Below are 19,980 nucleotides of genomic sequence, written 5' to 3'. Positions count from 1 at the left end.
ATCCCAGCAGGAATTCTGGGATAATTTCGAGATGATTTTGGGATAATTTGGGGAATTTTGGGAATCCTGGTGGGAATTTTGGGATAATTTTGGGAATCCTGGAGGGAATTTTGGGATAATTTTGGAAATTTTGGGAATCCTGGAGGGAATTTTAGGAGGAATTTTGGGAATCCCAGCTGGAATTTTGGGATAATTTTGGGAATTTTGGGATCCCTCACATTCAAGAAGAACAAACCCCCAAAACTCCCCAATTTTTTCTCCTTCCCCCCCAAAAACGAGGCGAAAACGGCGAATTTTGGGCGATTTTTTCCCCGAAAAAAGCGGGGAAAAGCGGTGGGAATTCCGGGATTTTGGGGAATTCCGGGATAATTCCGGGATTTCCGCTCAGAGCTCCTGGTCCAGGCCGTCGTCCTCGGGCGGGAAGCTCCCGGCCGTGACGTGCTGCGGCCGCACGAAGGCGCCGAAATTCGGGGGGCACTCGAAGTAACGGCGGCCGCCCACGCTGGGGGGAGATAAGGGGGAGAGATAAAGGATTTGGGGTGATAAACAGGGATTTTGGGGGGATAAAAGGGGATTTGGGGTGATAAACGGGATTTTGGGGGGATAAAGGGGATTTTTGGGGTGATAAAAGGGGATTTTGGGGTGATAAAGGGGATTTTGGGGGGTGATAAAAGGGGATTTTGGGGTGATAAAGGGGATTTTGGGGGTGATAAAAGGGGATTTTGGGGGTGATGAGGGAGAGATTAGGGAGAGAGAAGAGATTTTGGGGTGATAAAGGGGGATTTGGGGGTGATAAGGGAGAGATAGGGGGGATTTTGGGGTGGTAAAGGAGATTTTGGGGGTGATAAGGGGGAGATAAGGGATTTGGGGTGATAAAGGGGATTTTGGGGTGATAAGGGAGAGATAAGGGCGAGATAACGGAGTGATAAGGGGGATTTGGGGGTGATAAAGGGGATTTTGGGGGTGATAAAGGGGATTTTTGGGGGGATAAAGGGGATTTTGGGGTGATAAAGGGGATTTTGGGGTGATAAAGGGGATTTGGGGTGATAAGGGGGATTTGGGGGTGATAAAGGGGATTTTGGGGTGATAAAGGGGATTTTTGGGGGGGATAAAGGGGATTTTGGGGGTGATAAAGGGGGATTTGGGGTGATAAAGGGGATTTTGGGGGGATAAAGGGGATTTTGGGGTGATAAAGGGGATTTGGGGTGATAAGGGGGATTTTTGGGGGTGATAAAAGGGAATTTGGGGTGATAAGGGAGAGATAAGGGGGATTTGGGGTGATAAAGGGGATTTTGGGGTGATAAAGGGGATTTGGGGTGATAAAAGGGGATTTTGGGGTGATAAACGGGATTTTTGGCGTGATAAACGGGATTTGGGGTGATAAAAAGGGATTTTTGGGGGGATAAAAGGGGATTTTGGGGTGATAAGGGGGTAATAAGGGGGATTTGGGGGTGATAAAGGGGATTTTGGGGGTGATAAAAGGGGATTTTTGGGGGGATAAAGGGGATTTTTGGGGGGATAAAGGGGATTTTTGGGGGGATAAAGGGGATTTTGGGGGTGATAAAGGGGATTTTGGGGGTGATAAAGGGGGATTTGGGGTGATAAAGGGGATTTTGGGTGATAAAGGGGATTTTTGGGGTGATAAGGGAGAGATAAGAGGGATTTTGGGGTGACAAAGGGGATTTCGGGGTTGATAAGGGAGGGATAAGGGAGATATAAGGGATTTTGGGGTGATAAAGGGGAATTTGAGGGTGATAAGGGAGAGATAAGGGGGATTTGGGGGTGATAAGGGAGTGGTGAGAGTGATAAGAAAAAGAGAGAAATCAATAATGGAGAGATGAGGGGGAGATAAGAAATTTTGGGGGTGATAAGGGAGAGATAACGGATTTGGGGTGATAAAGCTGATTTTTGGGGTGATAAAGGGGATTTTTGGGGTGATAAGGGAGAGATAAGGGATTTGGGGTGATAAAGCTGATTTTTGGGGTGATAAAGGGGATTTTTGGGGTGATAAGGGAGAGATAAGAAGGATTCGGGGGTGCTAAGGGAGTAATAAGAGGGATTTGGGGGTGATAAAGGGGGATTTTGGGATGATAAGGGAGAGATAGGAGGGATTTTGGGGGTGATAAACGGGATTTTTGGGGGGATAAAGGGGATTTGGGGTGATAAGGGAGCAATTAGGGAGAGAGAAGAGATTTTGGGGTGATAAAGGGGATTTTAGGAGTGATAAAGAGGATTTTGGGGTGATAAGGACGCTCCCAAAGCCCACCCAAACCCTTCCAGGACCTCCAAAACCCCCCCAAAATCCCCCTGACACCACTCCAGGACCCCCTAAAATCCCCCCAAATCCCCTCAAACTCCTTCAGGATCCCCCAAATCCCACTGAAACCACTCCAGGACCTCCAAAACCTCCCCAAACCCCCCCCCCCCAAACCCCTCCAGGACCCCCCAAAATCTCCCCAAAACTCCTCCAGAACCCCCCAAACTCCCCCAAAACCCTCTAGAACCCCAAAAATCCCCCTGAAACTGCACTAGGACCCCCCCAAATCCACCTGAAACCACTCCAGAACCCCCTAAAATCCCCTCAAACCCCTCCAGGACCCCCCAAAACCCCTCCAGGACCTCCCAAACTCCCCCAAACCCCTCCAGAACCTCCCAAACCCCTCCAGGACCCCCCCAAAATCCCTTTGAAACAACTCCAGGACTCCCTAAAATCCCCCCCAAAACCCATCCAGGACCCCTTAAACTCTCCTGAAACCACTCCAGGACCCCCAAACCCCTCCAGGACCCCCCAAACCCCCCTGAAACCCCTCCATGACCCCCCTAAACCTCCCCAAAATCCCCTCAAACCCCTCCAGGACCCCCCAAAATCCCACTGAAACCACTCCAGGACCCCCTAAAATCCCCTCAAACCCCTCCAGGACCCCCCAAACCCCCCCCAAACCCCCTCCTCACCTTCCGTCGTGCTTGCCCAGCGGTTCATCGTAGCGCACCCCCACCCAAACCCCCGGCTTGAAATCCGTCTCACCTTCCAGACAAAAAAAAAAACATCAAAAAAACCGTGAAAAAAACCGGGAATTCCGCCCCGGGACACCACAAAAAGGTGACAAAGGGGTGACAAGGAGGGGACACGCACCCACGAAGGCGATGCAGCCCCTGCGGCAGGGCTGGCCCGGCACCCGCACCTCGCAGCGCGCCCCGAGCGGGGAGCGCGGCCGCCGCCGCCGCCTCCTGAGCGCGCCGCTGCTCCCGCTGCCGCTGCCGCTCCTGCTCCCGCTCCCGGTCCCAGCGGCCCCACGAGCGCTGCCGCAGGAACGAGCGCACCGACTCTGCGGGGACACCGGGGGGTGGCACTTTGGGGACAGGGACACGCTGGTCCCGCTCCCATTCCCGGTCCCGTTCCTATTCCCAGTCCCGCTCCCAGTCCCATTCTCAGTCCCAGTCCCGTTCCCAATCCCATTCTCGGCCCCAGGAGCGCAGGGACTCTGCAGGGACACCGGGGGACATCAGGGGTGGCACTTTGGGGACAGGGACACCCCAGTCCCACTCCTAATCCCATTCCCGTTCCTATTCCTGATCTTGTTCCTGCTCCTATTCCCAGTTCTGATCCCGTTCCCATTCTTGGTCCCAGTCCCGTTCCTGCTCCCGTTCCTGGTCCCAGCAGCCCCAGGAGCGCAGGGACTCTGTAGGGACACCGGGGGTGGCACTTTGGGGACAGGGACACGCTGGTCCCGTTCCTATTCCCGGTCCCGCTCCCCAAGGCCACCTGTCCTCTTGTCGTAGTCGCTCTCGGCCATCTCGTACTTGGCCACCTGTGACACGTCCTCGAACTGCCCGGCGCGGGCCCCGCTCCGGTCCGTCACCTGCAGGGGGGTGGCACCGTCCCTCAGCGGGGCCGTCCCCGCCCCGGGGACACCGGGAGGGGACACAAGGGGACGCGGGGACACCCACGTGCACGCGGCAGCCGTCGGTGACGGGGGTAGGAGCCCAGCAGGGCCTCGTCACAGTCCAGCGTCCCCAGGGGCTCGTCCTCGGCGCCGAACAGCTCCAGCTCCATGCAGGACGCCGGGGAGCCCACCACCAGCTCCAGCTTGCACTGGGAGGGGACACGGGGACACTGGGGACACTGGGAGTGGCACTGGGGACACCTGGAGTGGCGCTGGGAGTGGCACTGGGGACATTGAGACAGTCCCAGTCCAGTGTCCCCAAGGGTTTGTCCTCAGCACTGAACAGCTCCAGCTCCATGCAGGACGTGGAGCAGCTCCAGTTTGCACTGGGAAGGGACACTGGGGACACTGGGAGTGGCACTGGGGACATTGGGGACACTGGGAACACTGGGAGTGGCACTGGGAGCGGCACTGGGGACATTGAGACAGTCCCAGTCCAGTGTCCCCAAGGGTTTGTCCTCAGCACTGAACAGCTCCAGCTCCATGCAGGACATGGAGCAGCCCCAGTTTGCACTGGGAGGGGGACACTGGGGACACTGGGGACACTGGGACTGGCACTGGAGACACTGGCAGTGGCACTGGGGACACTGGGAGTGGCACTGGGGACACTGGGGACACTCGGAGTGGCACTGGGGACACTGGGGATGGCACTGGGGACACTGGGGATGGCACTGGGGACAGTGGCAGCACTGGGAATGCCACTGGGTGTACTGGGGACACTGGGAGTGGCACTGGGGGACACTGGGGACACTGGGGATGGCACTGGGGACAGTGGGGACACTGGGAGTGGCACTGGGGACACTGGGGATGGCACTGGGGACAGTGGCAGCACTGGGAATGCCACTGGGTGTACTGGGGACACTGGGAAGGGACACTGGGGACACTGGGAGTGGCACAGGGATCCCCCCAGTAGCTCCCAGTTTGCACTGGAAGGAGACACTGGGAAATCCCAGTGGTCCCAGTTTGGGGGGTCCCAGTTTGGGGGTCCCAGTTTGGGGTTTTGGTCCCAGTTTGGGGTTGGGGTCCCAATTTTGGGCTCCCAGTTTGGGATTTGGGGCTCCAGGTCTGGGTTCAGGGGCTCTTGGCCCAGTTCCCGTTGTCCTGGTTCCATTCCCGTTATTCCCATCCCATTCCCGTTCTCCCAATCCCATCCTGGTTCCCATTATCCCGACCCCATTCCCGTTATCCCAATCCCATTACCTGGGTCCTATTCCCTTTATCCCGGTCCCATTCCCGTCATCCCGATCCTGGTCCCGCTGTCCCATTCCCGTTATCCCAGTCCCATTCCCAGTCTCCCAATCCCGTTATCCCAGTCCCATTCCCAGTCTCCCAATCCCATTATCCCGTTATCCCATTCCCATTATCCCGATCCCATTCCCGTTATCCTGGTCCCATTACCTGGGTCCTATTCCCTTTATCCCAGTCCCATTCCCGTCATCCCTATCCTGTTCCCACTGTCCCATTCCCTTATCCCACTCCCATTCTCAGTCTCCCAATCCCGTTATCCCAGTCCCATTCCCAGTCTCCCAATCCCATTATCCCAGTCCCATTCCCATTATCCCGGTCCCATTCCCGTTATCCCAGTCCCATTCCCAGTCTCCCATTCCCGTTATCCCAGTCCCATTCCCAGTCTCCCAGTCCCGTTATCCCAGTCCCATTCCCATTATCCCGGTCCCATTCCCGTTATCCCAGTCCCATTCCCAGTCTCCCAATCCCGTTATCCCGGTCCCATTCCCGTTATCCCAGTCCCGTTCCCAGTCTGGTTCCCGTTACCCCGTTCTCCTTATCCTAGTTCCCGTTATCCCATTCTCATTCTTCCGGTCTTATTCCCATTATCCTGCTCCCATTCCCGTTATCTGAGTTCCTTTCTCATTCTCCCCATCCTGTTCTCCCAGTCTGGTTCCCGTTATCCCAGTCCCGATCCCATTCTCCCGTTCCCCCTATCCCGGTCCCGTTCCCATTAACCCCCGTTATACCGTTCCCGTTATCCCATTCCCGTTATCCCATTCCCGTTATCCCATTCCCGTTCCCATTATACCGGATACATTCCCATTATCCTGATCCAGCTCCCTTATCCCGGTTCCCTTATTCCACTCCCATTCCCGCTGTCCCGTTATCCCGGTCCCATTCCCTTTATCCCGTTTTCCCGGTTCCCCTTATCCCGTTCCCATTATCCCGGTCCCATTCCCATTATCCCGGTTCCCTTACCCCGTTATCCCGGTTCCTTATCTTGTTATCCCGGTTCCCTTATCCCGCTCCCATTCCCTTATCCCGGTCCCGTTCCTTTATCCCGCTCCGGTTCCAATTATCCCGGTCCCATTCCCTTTATCCCGTTATCCCGGTTCCCTTATCCCGGTCCAGTTCCCATTATCCCGATCCCGTTCCCATTACCCCAGATCCATTCCCGTTATCCCGGTTCCCTTTGCCCCGTTATCCCGGTTCCCATTATCCCGGTCCCGTTCCCATTATCCCGGTTCCCTTACCCCGTTATCCCGGTTCCCTTATCCCGTTATCCCAGTTCCCATTATCCCGATCCCGTTCCCATTATCCCGGTTCCCCTATCCCGTTATCCCGGTTCCCTTTGCCCCGTTATCCCGTTATCCCGGTTCCCTTTACCCCGTTATCCCGGTTCCCATTATTCCGGTCCCGTTCCCATTATCCCGGTTCCCTTATCCCGTTATCCCGGTTCCCATTATCCCGATCCCGTTCCCATTATCCCAGATCCATTCCCGTTATCCCGGTTCCCTTTGCCCCGTTATCCCGGTTCCCATTATCCCGGTCCCGTTCCCCCGCTGCCGTACCTTGAGCTCGGCGATGGTGAGCGAGGGCGAGAAGCGCTTGCAGGCACGGAAAGCGTTCAGCGAGCTGCTCACCGCCAGCCACACCGGGCCCGGCCCGGCCCCGCCGCCGTTCATGGCTCCGGTACCGACCGGGCCCCGCCGGTACCGCCCAACCGGAGCCGAGCCGGCAGCCCCGGACACACCCAGGCTCCGCCGGCAGCTCCCCGAGCCCCGCCGGGAGCCTCCGGGAGCCTCCGGGAGCCTCCGGGCCTCCCGAACCGGGACCCCCGAACGGTTCCGCGCCCGCCCGAACCGGAGCCGCTTCTGGAACCTTCACGGGCCGCCACAGCCGGGACCGGTGAGGGAGCGGCCAATCAGAGCTGCCAGATGGGATCACGTGATATAAACCCACCAATAGCGACCGAGAAAAGGCGGGACTAAGAGAAAATTACCCAATAGAAGCATGAAGGGCGGGATAAATGAAGGTTGGCCAATAGGAAGAGACAAAGGGAGGGGAAAATAGAAGCTCAGCCAATAAGAAGAAGAGTAGGGCGTGTCTAAGAGTGGGTGGACCAATAAAATAAAGAATGGGAGGTGTAAATAGGATTAACCAATAGGAATAAGGGAGCAGGTCTAAGGGCATGTTGACCAATGAGAAGCTGGTAAGTGAGTGATTGACGGGTGGTTTACCAATGGGATGAGGGAGGAGGTGGAAAGGGGCGTGTCCGAGCAGCCATGGACGGGGACGGCGCGTACGAGCCGGGCTTCGTGGGGATCCGGTTCTGTCAGGAATGGTGAGGGAAAACACCGGGAAAACATCGGGAAAACAGCGGGAATGTGGGCGGGGGAAACAGCGGGAATGCGCCGGGGATGCACGGGGAGAGGCGGGGGGCACAGGCGCGGTGCAGCGGGGAATGGCGGGAATCGTGAGGGGAACATCGGAAATGGTGAGGGGGGAACGTCGGAATCGTGAGGGGAAAGTTACAGAGGATTGTGAGGGGAAAAATGGGAATTGTGAGGGGGAAAAATAGAGGGAATCGTGAGGGGAAAGTTACAGAGGATTGTGAGGGGAAAAACGGGAATTGTGAGGGGAAAACATCGGGAATCGTGAGGGGAAAGTTACAGAGGATTGTGAGGGGAAAAACGGGAATTGTGAGGGGGAAACATCGGGAATTGTGAGGGGAAAGTTACAGAGGATTGTGAGGGGAAAAACGGGAATTGTGAGGGGGAAATCTGTGGATTTTGGGGTGAAAAAGGGGGAAGTGTGAGGGGAAGACACCAGGAATTGTGAGGGGAAAAACGGGAATTGTGAGGGGGAAATTTGTGAATTTTGGGGGGAAAGAGGGGGAAATATGAGGGGGAAAAAACCGGGAAGTGTGAGGGGGAAACATCGGGAATTGTGAGGAGGAAAAGTGGGAATTTTGAGGGGAAAACGGTGGAAATGGTGAGGGAAAAAATCTAGGGAATTATGAGGGAAAAAATACAGAGAATTGTGAGGGGAAAAATACAGAGAATTGTGAGGGGGAAACATCAGGAATTGTGAGGGGAAAAAAGCGGGAATTGTGAAGGGAAATATACGGAAAATTGTGAGGGGAAAAACGGGAATTGTGAGGGGGAAATTTGTGGATTTTGGGGTGAAAAAGGGGGAAGTGTGAGGGAAAAAAAAACCAGGAATTGTGAGGGGAAAACATCGGGAATTGTGAGGAGGAAATTGGGAATTTTGAGGGGGAAACGGCGGAAATGGTGAGGGCAAAAAATCTAGGGAATTATGAGGGAAAAAATACAGAGAATTGTGAGGGGGAAAATACAGAGAATTGTGAGGGGGAAACATCAGGAATCGCGAGGGGAAAAAAGCGGGAATTGTGAAGGGAAATATACAGAAAATTGTGAGGGGAAAAACGGGAATTGTGAGGGGGAAATTTGTGGATTTTGGGGGGAAAAAGGGGGAAGTGTGAGGGAAAAAAAAAACAGGAATTGTGAGGAGGAAATTGGGAATTTTGAGGGGGAAACGGCAGAAATGGTGAGGGAAAAATCTAGGGAATTATGAGGGAAAAATACAGAAAATTGTGAGGGGAAAAATACAGAGGATTGTGAGGGGAAAACATCAGGAATTGTGAGGGGAAAAAAGCAGGAATTGTGAAGAGAAATATACAGAAAATTGTGAGGGGGAAAAACGGGAATTGTGAGGGGGAAATTTGTGAATTTCGGGGTGAAAAAAGGGGAAGTGTGAGGGAAAAAAAACCGCGAAGTGTGAGGGGGAAACATCGGGAATTGTGAGGAGGAAAAGTGGGAATTTTGAGGGGAAAACGGCGGAAATGGTGAGGGCAAAAATTGGGAATTGTGAGGGAAAAAATATCGGGGAATTGGGAAGGGGAAACACTGGGAATTGTGAGGGGAAATATACAGGGAATTGTGAGGGGAAAAATACAGAGGATTGTGAGGGGAAAACGTCGGGAATTGTGAGGAGGAAAAGTGGGGATTTTGAGGGGAAAACGGCGGAAATGGTGAGGAGAAAAATTGGGAATTGTGAGGGGGAAATAGCGGGAATTATGAGGTGGGGGGAAATACAGAGAATGTGAGGGGGAAAAACGGGACTTGTGAGGGGAAATTAGTGAATTTTGGAGTGAAAAAGGGGAAAGTGTGAGGGAAAAAAAACGGGAATTGTGAGGGGAAACATCGGGAATTGTGAGGGGAAAAGACGGGAATTGTGAGGTGGAAACCCAGGGAGAAATTCGTGAGGGAGAAAATGGGAATTTTGAGGGGAAAACCAGAGAATTGTGAGGGGGAAAATTGTGAATTTTGTGGGGAAAGGAGGGGGGAAATATGAGGGGAAAAAAACCGGGAAGTGTGAGGGGGAAATTTGTGGATTTTGGGGGAAAAAAAGGGGGAAATATGAGGGGAAAAAAAACGGGAGAGTGTGAGGGGGAAACATCGGGAATTGTGAGGAGGAAAAGTGGGAATTTTGAGGGGAAAACGGGGGAAATGGTGAGGAGAAAAATTGGGAATTGTGAGGGAAAAAATATCGGGAATTGGGAAGGGGAAACACTGGGAATTGTGAGGGGAAATATACAGGGAATTGTGAGGGGAAAAATACAGAGGATTGTGAGGGGAAAACGTCGGGGAATTGTGAGGAGGAAAAGTGGGGATTTTGAGGGGAAAACGGCGAAATGGTGAGGAGAAAAATTGGGAATTGTGAGGGGGAAATAGCGGGAATTATGAGGTGGGGGGGAAATACAGAGAATTGTGAGGGGGGAAAAACGGGACTTGTGAGGGGAAATTAGTGAATTTTGGAGTGAAAAAGGGGAAAGTGTGAGGGAAAAAAAACGGGAATTGTGAGGGGGAAACATCGGGAATTGTGAGGGGAAAAGACGGGAATTGTGAGGTGGAAACCCAGGGAGAAATTCGTGAGGGAGAAAATGGGAATTTTGAGGGGAAAACCAGAGAATTGTGAGGGGGAAAATTGTGAATTTTGTGGGGAAAGGAGGGGGAAATATGAGGGGAAAAAACCGGGAAGTGTGAGGGGGAAACATCGGGAATTGTGAGGAGGAAAAGTGGGAATTTTGAGGGGGAAAACGGGGGAAATGGTGAGGAGAAAAATTGGGAATTGTGAGGGAAAAAATATCGGGAATTGGGAAGGGGAAACACTGGTAATTGTGTGGGGAAATATACGGAAAATTGTGAGGGGAAAAATACAGAGAATTGTGAGGGGAAAAATACAGAGGATTGTGAGGGGGAAATTTGTGAATTTTTTGGGGAAAAAGGGGGAAGTGTGAGGGAAAAAAAACAGGAATTGTGAGGGGAAAACATCGGGAATTGTGAGGGGGAAACCCAGGAATCATGAGGGAGAAAATGAGAATTTTGAGGGAAAACCAGAGAACTGTGAGGGGGAAAATTGTGAATTTTGTGGGGGGAAATAAAGGGAATCATGAGGGAAAAAATAGAGGGAATTGTGAGGGAAAATACAGGAATTATGAGGAAGAAAACTGGGAATTTTGAGGGGGAAACCCAGGAATTGTGAAGGAAAAATATCAGGAATTTTTTTTGGGAAAAAAACCCAGGAATTGTGAGGGGGAAAAACATTGGGAATGGTGGGGAAAAAAATGTCAGGAGTTTTGAAGGGGAAATGGTGGGAATTGTGAGGGGAAAAAGTGGGAATTTTGAGGGCGGGAAAATTGAGAATTTTTGTGGTGAAAAATTGGGAACTTTGTGGGGACAAATTGTGAATTTTGGGGGGGAAAATTGGGAACTTTGTGGGGAAAAAATTGGGAATTTTTGTGAAGAAAAATTGGGAATTTTGAGGAGGAAATTGGTGGGAGTTTCAAAGTAAAAATTGGGAATTTTGTGGAGAAAATTTGGGAATTTTTGGAGGAAAAATTGGGAATTTTGAGGAGGAAAAGGTGGGAATTTCAAAGTAAAAAATTGGGAATTTTGTGGTGGGAAAATGGGAATTTTGAGGGGGAAAATTGAAAATTTTGTGGAGAAAAATTGGGAATTTTGAGGGGGAAAATTGGAAATTTTGTTGTGAAAATTAGTAATTTTGTGGTGGCAATTGGGAATTTTGTGGGGAAAAATTGGGAATTTTGTGGGGAAAAATAGGGAACTTTGTGGTGAAAATTTGGGAATTTTGTGGGGAAAAATGGGAATTTTGAGGAGGAAAAGGTGAGAATTTCAAAGTAAAGAATTGGGAATTTTGTGGGGAAAATTTGGGAATTTTGCGGTGGAAAATGGGAATTTTGAGGGGGGAGAATTGAAATTTTGTGGTGAAAAATTGGGAATTTTTGTGGGGAAAAGTTGGGAATTTTTGTGAGGAAAAATTAGGAATTTTGAGTGTGAAAAACTGGGAATTCTGTGGGGGAAAGGGCGGGAGTTTCCCCCCCGGAGCCTCCCAGTAACCCCAGTTTGCCCAGTAACAACATGCTGTACCCCAAGGAGGACAAGGAGAACCGGATCCTGCTCTACGCTGTGAGTGCCCAGCTGGGACCAGTTTGGGACTGGGACTGGGCCCTGACCCCTCCCAGTTCAGCCCAGTTCAGCCCAGTCCATTCCAGTCCATCCCAGTTCAACCCAGTCCATCCCAGTTCAACCCAGTCCATCCCAGTGCCCCCCCCAGTCCATCCCAGTCCCTCCCAGTCCATCCCAGCCCCTCCCAGTCCCTGCCAGTCCATCCCAGTCCCTCCCAGTCCCCTCCAGTCCATCCCAGTCCGTCCCAGTCCCTCCCAGTCCCCTCCAGTCCATCCCAGTCCGTCCCAGCCCCTCCAGTCCATCCCAGTCTGTCCCAGTCCCTCCCAGTCCATCCCAGTTTGTCCCAGTCCCTCCCAGTCCCTCCCAGTCCCTCCCAGTCCGTCCCAGTTTGTCCCAGTCCCTCCCAGTCCCTCCCAGTGTCCCCCCCAGTCCCCCCCAGTGGATCCCAGTCCATCCCAGTCCATCCCACACCTCTCCCAGTCCCCCCCAGTCCATCCCAGTCCCTCCCAGTCCATCCCAGTCCCTCCCAGTCCATCCCAGTTTGTCCCAGTGCAGGAACTGCGATTACCCAATCCCCTCCCAGTTTTGTCCCAGTTGATCCTAGTCCCCGCCAGTGGATCCCAGTCCATCCCAGTGTGTCCCAGTGCAGGAACTGCGATTACCCAATCCCCTCCCAGTCCCCCCCAGTCCCCCCCAGTGGATCCCAGTCCATCCCAGTCCCCCCCCAGTCCCCCCCCAGTCCATCCCAGTCCCCCCCAGTCCCCCCCAGTCCATCCCAGTCCCTCCCAGTCCATCCCAGTCCCCCCCAGTTGATCCCAGTCCATCCCAGTCCCCCCCAGTCCCCCCCAGTGGATCCCAGTCCATCCCAGTCCATCCCAGTGCAGGAACTGCGATTACCCAATCCCCTCCCAGTCCATCCCACACCTCTCCCAGTCCATCCCAGTCCCCCCCAGTGGATCCCAGTCCATCCCAGTCCGTCCCAGTGCAGGAACTGCGATTACCAGCAGGAGGCCGACAACAGCTGCATCTACGTCAACAAGATCACGCACGAAGTGGAGTGAGTGCGCAGCCCTCGGGGCGGCCCCAAACGGGCCCAAAACGGCCCCAAAATGTGCCCAAAATGGCCCCAAAATGTCCTTAAACTGTTCCCCAAAATATCCCCAAAATGTGCCCAAAATGTTCCCCAAACATCCCCAAATATTCCCCAAAATATGCTTAAAGCGTTCCCAAATATTCCCCAAAATATCCCCAAAATGGCCCCAAAATGTGCCCAAAATATCCCAAAAATATCCTTAAAATGTTCCCCAAAATATCCCCAAATATTCCCCAAAATGTCCTCTAAATGTTCCAAAAATATCCCAAAAATATTCTCAAAATGTCCCCAAAATATCCCCAAAATGTCCCCAAAATATCCCCAAAATGTCCCCAAATATGCCCCAAAATGTCCTCAAAATGTTCCAAAAATGTTCCAAAAATATCCTCAAAACGTTCCCAAAATATCCCAAAAATGTCCCCAAAATGTGCCCAAATATCCCCCAAAATATCCCCCAAATGTCCCCGAAATGTCCCCAAATATCCCCCAAATGTCCCCGAAATGTCCCCAAATATCCCCCAAAATATCCCCCAAATGTCCCCAAAATATCCTCAAAATGTTCCCAAAATATCCAAAAAATATCCTTAAAATGTTCCCAAATATTCCCCAAAATATCCCCAAAATGTTCCCAAATATTCCCCAAAATATCCCCAAAATGTCCCCAAATATCCCCCAAAATGTCCCCAAAATGTCCCCAAATATTCCCCAAAATATCCTTAAAGTGTTCCCAAATATTCCCCAAAATATCTTTAAAATGTTCCCAAAATATCCCAAAAATATTCTCAAAATGTTCCCAAAATAGCCCAAAAATATCCTTAAAATATTCCCAAATTTCCGGGGAATTTTAGGGGACTTCTGGGTGGATTTTGGGGCAATTTTGGGAATTTTGGGGAATTCTGGGTGGATTTTGGGGGAATTTTGGGGTAATTTTGGGGAATTCTGGGTGGATTTTGTGTTAATTTTAGGGAATTTTGGGTGGATTTTAGGGAATTCTGGGTGGATTTGTGGTAGTTTTAGGGAATTTGGGATGGATTTTGGGGTAACTTTAGGGAATTTGGGGTAATTTTAGGGAATCCTGAGTGGATTTTGGGGTAATTTTAAGGATTTTGGTGTAACTTTGGGGATTTTTGGGTGGATTTTAGGGTAATTTTGGGGAATTCTGGGTGGATTTTGGGGAATTTTGGGGTGATTTTAGGGAATTCTTGGTGGATTTTTAGGTAATTTTAGGGAATTTTGGGGTGATTTTAGGGGTTTTGGGGGGAATTTTAGGGGAATTCTGGGTGGATTTGGGATGGATTTTGGGGTAATTTTGGGGGATTTTGGGTGTTTTTGCAGCGAGCTGACCCAGATCATCGCGGACGTGTCGCAGGACCCGACCCTGCCCCGCACCGAGGATCACCCGTGCCAGAAGTGAGCCCGGGGGACACTGGGGACACCTGGGGACACCTGGGGACACCTGGGGGGACATCAGAGCCACCTTGGGGACACCTGGGGACACCCTGGGGACACCCTGGGGACACCTGGGGGGACATCAGAGCCACCTTGGGGACACCTGGGGACACCCTGGGGACACCCTGGGGACACCTGGGGACACCTTGGGGACACCTGGGGACACCCTGGGGACACCTGGGGACACCTGGGGGACACCTTGTGGACATCCTGGGGACACCTGGGGACATCAGAGCCACCTTGGGGACATCTGGGGATATCCTGGAGGACATTGCAGCCACCTTGGGGACACCTTGGGACACCTTGGGACACCTTGGGGACATCCTCGGGACACTGGGGACACCTTGGGGACATCAGGGACCTTTGGGGACACCGTGGGGACAATAGAGCCACCTTGGGGACACCTGGGGACACTTCGGGGACACCTTGGGGACACCTGGGGACATCAGAGCCACCTGGGGGACATCTGGGGATATCCTGGGGGACATTGCAGCCACCTTGGGGACACCTTGGGGACATCAGAGCCACCTTGGGGACACCTGGGGACACCTGGGGGACATCTGGGGTGACATATGGGGACACCTTGTGCACATCCTGGGGACACCTGGGGACACCTGGGGACATCAGAGGCACCTTGGGGACACCTTGGGGGAGACCCTGGGGACATCAGAGCCACCTGGGGGACATCTGGGGATATCCTGGAGGACATTGCAGCCACCTTGGGGACACTTGGGGACACCTGGGGGACACTGGGGACACCTTGGGGACATGTGAGGGACACCTGGGGACACCTTGGAGACACTTGAGGACATCCTGGGGGACATCAGAGCCACCTTGGGGACATCAGAGTCACCTGGGGGACACCTGGGGACACCTTGGGGACATCAGAGCCCACTTGGGGGATATGAGGGGGATGTCAGAGGCACCTTGGGGACATCTTAGAGACATCCTGGGGACACCTTGGGGACATCAGGGACCTTTGGGGGCACCTGGGTGACATCAGAGCCACCTGGGGGACACTTGAGGGATGCGTTGGGGACATCTGGGGACACCTGGGGGCCATCAGAGCCACCTCGGGGACATCAGAGCCATCTTGGGGACACTTGAGGAACACCTAAGGGACAGCACGGAGCTTCGGGGACACTTGGGGACACCTTGGGGGACACCTTGGGGGACACCTGGGGGACATCAGGGACCTTTGGGGACATCCTGGGGACATCAGAGCCACCTGGGAGCCACCTTGGGGACATCAGGAACATTTGGGGACACCTGGGGACACCTTGGGGGGACACCTGGGGACATGAGGAACATTTGGGGACATCTGGGGACACCTTGGGGACATGAGGAACATTTGGGGACACCTTGGGGACACGAGGACCTTTGGGGACCCGTGGGGACATCAGGAACATTTGGGGACACCTTGGGGACATCAGGGACCTTTGGGGACATGCTGGGGACACCTGGGGACACCTTGGGGACATCAGGGACCTTTGGGGACACCTTGGGGACATGAGGAACATCTGGGGACACCTTGGGGACACCTTGGGGACATGAGGAACATTTGGGGACACCTGGGGACACCTGGGGGGACATCAGGAACATCTGGGGACACCTTGGGGACACCTGGGGACACCTTGGGGACACCTTGGGGACATCAGGAACATTTGAGGACACCTTGGGGACATCAGAGCCACCTTGGGGACACCTGGGGACACCTTGGGGACACGCGGGAGCTTTGGGGACAGCGCCGGTGTCCCTGTGCAGGTGTGGCCACAAGGAGGCCGTGTTCTTCCAGTCCCACAGCGCCCGCGCCGAGGTGAGACCAACCCAAAAACACCCCAAAATTATCCCAAAATCCTCCCCAAAAACCCCAAATTCTCCCTAAAACCTCCCCAAAACCCTTCCTAAAAAACCCCAAATTCTTCCTAAAAAAAACCCCAAAATTCTCCCTAAAAACCCCCCAAAATCCTTCCTAAAAATCTCCCTAAAAAAAACCCCCAAATTCTCCCTAAAAAAAAACCCAAAATACTCCCAAAAACCCCAAAATCCTCCCAAAACAAAACCCCCCAAGATTCTCCCCAAAAAACCCCAAAATCCTCCCCAAAAAAACCAAAATTCTCCCCAAAAAACCACCAAAATCCTCCCTAAAAAAAACCCAGAATTCTCCCCAAAAAAACCCAAAATCCTCCTAAAACCTCCCCAAAATCCTTCCCAAAAATTCTCCAAAAAACCCCAAAATCTTCCCTAAAAAAAACCCCAAAATTCTCCCTAAAACCACCCCAGAATATTCCTAAAAATTTTCCTAAAAAACCCCAAAATCCTCCCTAAAAGAATCTCAAAATCCTCCCCAAAAACCCCAAAATTCTCCCCAAAAAACCCCAAAATCCTCCCTAAAACAAACCCCAAAATTCTCCCTAAAAAGCCCCCAAAATCTTCCTAAAAAAACCTCAAAATCCTCCCTAAAACCTCCCCAAAATCCTTCCTAAAAATCTTCCTAAAAAACCCAAAATTCTCCCCAAAAAAACCCCAAAATCCTTCCATAAAGTCCTCCAAAAAAACCCCAAAATCTTCCCCAGAAAAACCCCAAAATTCTCCTTAAAAAAACCCAAAATTCTCCCTAAAACCTCCCCAAAATCCTTCCCAAAATCTCCTGGGACCCCTCCCCAAAAAGGGTTTTTTTGGGGGGGTCCCAGGAAGTTTTTGGGGAGGGGTCCCAGGGGATTTTGGAAAGAGTTTTTGGGAATTTTGGGGTTTTTTGGGGGATTTTGGGTTTTTTATTGGAGTTTTTTTGGGATTTTGGGGAAAGGTTTTGGGGTTTTTTGGGGTGGGGTCTTGGGGGATTTTGGGGTGTTTTTGGGGAGGGGTCCCAGGGGATTTTGGGGGTTTTTTGGGGAGGGGTCCCAGGGGATTTTGGGGTTTTTTGGGGAGGGGTCCCAGGGGATTTTGGGGTTTTTTTGGGGAGGGGTCCCAGGGGATTTTGGGAGAAGTCTTTGGGAATTTTTGGGGTTTTGGGGTTGTGGGTGAACTTCCAGGCGACTTTGGGGTTTTTTGTTGGAGTTTTTGGGCATTTTGGGGAGGGGTCTTGGGGGATTTGGGATTTTTGGGGGGGGGGACTTTGGGGAGGGGTTTTGGGGTATTTTGTGAGGAGGTTTTTGGGGAAGTTTTCCAGGAATTTTCCCCAAATTTCCCCCAAATCCCACAGGACGCCATGAGGCTTTACTACGTGTGCACGGCCCCGCACTGCGGCCACCGCTGGACCGAGTGACCCCAAAAGTGACCCCAGGAGGGACCCCAAAAAATAACCCAGGAGCGATCCCAAAAGTGACCCTGGACCCCAAAAATGACCTCAGGAGTGACCCCAAAAATGACCAGGAGTGACCCCAAAAGTGACCCCAGGAGGGACCCCAAAAATAACCCAGGAGGGACCCCAAAAATAACCCAGGAGGGACCCCAAAAATAACCCAGGAGGGACCCCAAAAGTGACCCCCGGAGGGACCACAAAAGTGACCCTGGACCCCAAAAGTGACCCCAGGAGTGACCCCCAAAAATGATCTTGGAGTGACCCAAAAAGTGACCCAAAAAATAACCGCAAAAATGACCCTAAAAGTGACCCCAAAAATGACCCAGAAGTGATCCCAAAAGTGACTCTGGATGGATCCCTGAGACCCCAAAAGTGACCCCAGACCCTAAAAGTGACCCCAAAAGTGACCCTGGACCCCAAAAGTGACCCCCGGAGTGACCCCAAAAGTGACCCCAGGAGGGACCCCAAAAATAACGCAGGAGGGACCCCAGGAGTGACCCAGGACCCCAAAAGTGACCCCGAAAATGACCCAGGAGTGATCCCAAAAGTGACTCTGGATGGATCCCTGAGACCCCAAAAGTGACCCCTGACCCCAAAAGCGATCCCCGGAGGAACCCCAAAAGTGACCCTGGACCCCAAAAGTGACCCTGGACCCCAAAAGTGACCCCAGGAGTGACCCCAAAAGTGACCCTGGACCCCAAAAGCGATCCCAGAGGAACCCCAAAAGTGACCCTGGACCCCAAAAGTAACCCTGGAACCCAAAAGTGACCCCAAAAGTGACCCCAAAAATGACCCAGGAGTGATCCAAAAGTGACTCTGGATGGATCCCTGAGACCCCAAAAGTGGACCCCTCACCCTAAAAGTGACCCCAAAAGTGACCCTGGACCCCAAAAGTCACCCCAGGAGTGACCCAGGACCCCAAAAGTGACCCCAAAAATGACCCAGGAGTGATCCCAGAAGTGACTCTGGATGGATCCCTGAGACCCCAAAAGTGACCCCTGACCCCAAAAGTGACGGCAAAAATGATCCAGGAGCGATCCCAAAAGTGATCCCTGGACCCCAAAAGTGACCCCAGAAGTGACCCCAGAAGTGGCCCAGGACCCCAGGAGTGACCCCAAAAGTGACCTCAGGAGTGACCCCAAAAATAACCCCAGGAAAACCCCAAAAATGACCCAGGAGCGATCCCAAAAGTGACCCCAGGAGTGACCCAAGGAATGACCCCAAAAGTGACCCTAAAATAACCTCAAGAGTGACCCCAGAAGTGACCCCAGAACCCCAAAAGTGACCCAAGGAGTGACCCCAAAAATGACCCCAGGAATGACCCCAAAAATGACCCAGGAGTGACCCCAAAAGTGACCCCAAAAATGATCCAGGAGCAATCTCAAAAGTGACCCCTGGACCACAAAAATTACCCCAAAAGTGACCCCTAAAGTGACCCTGGACCCCAAAAGTGACCCCAAAAATGACCCAAAAGTGACACTGGATGGATCCCTGAGACCCCAAAAGTGACCCCAAAAGTGACCCTGGACCCCAAAGTGACCCCAGACCCCAAAAATGACTGTGGGAGTGACCCCAAAAGTGACCCTGGACCCCAAAAGTGCCCCCCACAACCTCTGAGACCCCAAAATGGACCCAGGACTCCAAAAGTGACCCCAGGAGCGATCCCAAAAGTGATTTCAGGACCCCAAAAATGACCCAGGAGTGACCCCAAAAGTGACCCCCACAACCTCTGAGACCCCAAAACCAAATCTGGACCCCAAAAGTGACCCTGGACCCCAAAAGTGACCCAGGACCCCAAAATGACCCAGGAGTGACCCCAGAATAAATCCCCGGCACCCCAGAATTCCCATTTTCCCCCCAAAATTCCCTTTTTCCCCAAATAAATTCCCATTTTTCCCCCCCAAAATTCCCTTTTTCCCCAAATAAATTCCCATTTTTCCCCCAAAATTCCCTTTTTCCCCAAATAAATTCCCATTTTTCCCCCCAAAATTCCCTTTTTTCCCCAAATTTCCCCATTTTTTCCCCCAAAATTCCCATTTTCCCCCCAAAAATTCCCTTTTTTCCCCCAAAATTCCATTTTTTCCCCAAATTTCCCCATTTTTCCCCCAAAAATTCCCTTTTTTCCCCCCAAAATTCCAAACTCAAACCAACAAAATTTTTGGGAATTTTTATTCCTACCCACAAAATTTTCTGGGAAGGGGAACGGGATGGGGGAGGGGATTAAATAAGACAAAAAAGGAGGGAACGGGGAGGGAAAAATCCCAAATTTTGGGGACATTTTGGGGAAATGTTGGGAATTTTCCCCTCATCCCAAAACCAGCAAAAAAAAAAGGGAAAAAAAAAATTTGGGATTTGGGATAAAAACGGTGCCATTTATACAAATATAGTGTTTTATAAACAGGAATTTGGGAATTTTGGGGAATTTTTGGGGATTTTGGGGAAGGAAGGGGG

General features: G+C 52.2%; 2 protein-coding genes across 5 annotated transcripts; one reads left to right on the top strand and one right to left on the bottom strand.

The window, feature by feature from the left end:
* Positions 1 to 288: 288 nt before the first annotated feature.
* On the bottom strand, positions 289 to 4,093 carry LOC135292113 (tubulin-folding cofactor B-like). Its single transcript, XM_064406346.1, is given in 7 exon segments — positions 289 to 502; positions 2,953 to 3,025; positions 3,134 to 3,203; positions 3,205 to 3,326; positions 3,764 to 3,860; positions 3,949 to 3,975; positions 3,977 to 4,093. Coding segments are annotated over 7 exon segments (585 nt in total). The 5' UTR covers positions 4,055 to 4,093; the 3' UTR covers positions 289 to 384.
* Positions 4,094 to 7,416: 3,323 nt separating this feature from the next.
* Positions 7,417 to 18,513, top strand: LOC135292114 (DNA-directed RNA polymerase II subunit RPB9). 4 transcript variants are annotated; one of them, XR_010354641.1, is made up of 7 exons: positions 7,417 to 7,518; positions 11,632 to 11,686; positions 12,670 to 12,743; positions 14,115 to 14,189; positions 15,993 to 16,044; positions 17,431 to 18,108; positions 18,373 to 18,513. XR_010354641.1 is itself a non-coding variant. In XM_064406347.1 (7 exons), the coding sequence occupies exons 1-6, from the start codon at positions 7,460 to 7,462 to the stop codon at positions 17,491 to 17,493; spliced, it is 378 nt and encodes a 125-aa protein (XP_064262417.1). In that variant the 5' UTR covers positions 7,417 to 7,459; the 3' UTR covers positions 17,494 to 17,525; positions 17,708 to 18,413. The 4 variants fall into 4 exon arrangements, 3 of the variants coding, with proteins under 3 accessions (XP_064262417.1, XP_064262419.1, XP_064262418.1); XM_064406347.1 differs by having other exon boundaries at positions 17,431 to 17,525; positions 17,708 to 18,413; XM_064406349.1 differs by having other exon boundaries at positions 7,433 to 7,518; positions 17,431 to 18,413.
* Positions 18,514 to 19,980: the final 1,467 nt, after the last annotated feature.

Source organism: Passer domesticus, unplaced genomic scaffold (assembly GCF_036417665.1).
Source record: "Passer domesticus isolate bPasDom1 unplaced genomic scaffold, bPasDom1.hap1 HAP1_SCAFFOLD_208, whole genome shotgun sequence".
Taxonomy (NCBI): domain Eukaryota; kingdom Metazoa; phylum Chordata; class Aves; order Passeriformes; family Passeridae; genus Passer; species Passer domesticus.
Note: the sequence above shows the minus strand (reverse complement) of the source record. Positions and strands in the feature narration are given on the sequence as shown.

Bases quoted from the DNA above. Each gene is read 5' to 3' on its own strand.
- LOC135292114 (XM_064406347.1), top strand. From the start codon at position 7,460: ATGGACGGGGACGGCGCGTACGAGCCGGGCTTCGTGGGGATCCGGTTC. The intron at 12,744-14,114 runs GTGAGTGCGCAG...GTGTTTTTGCAG, and splicing joins AAGATCACGCACGAAGTGGA to CGAGCTGACCCAGATCATCG. The intron at 14,190-15,992 runs GTGAGCCCGGGG...GTCCCTGTGCAG, and splicing joins GAGGATCACCCGTGCCAGAA to GTGTGGCCACAAGGAGGCCG.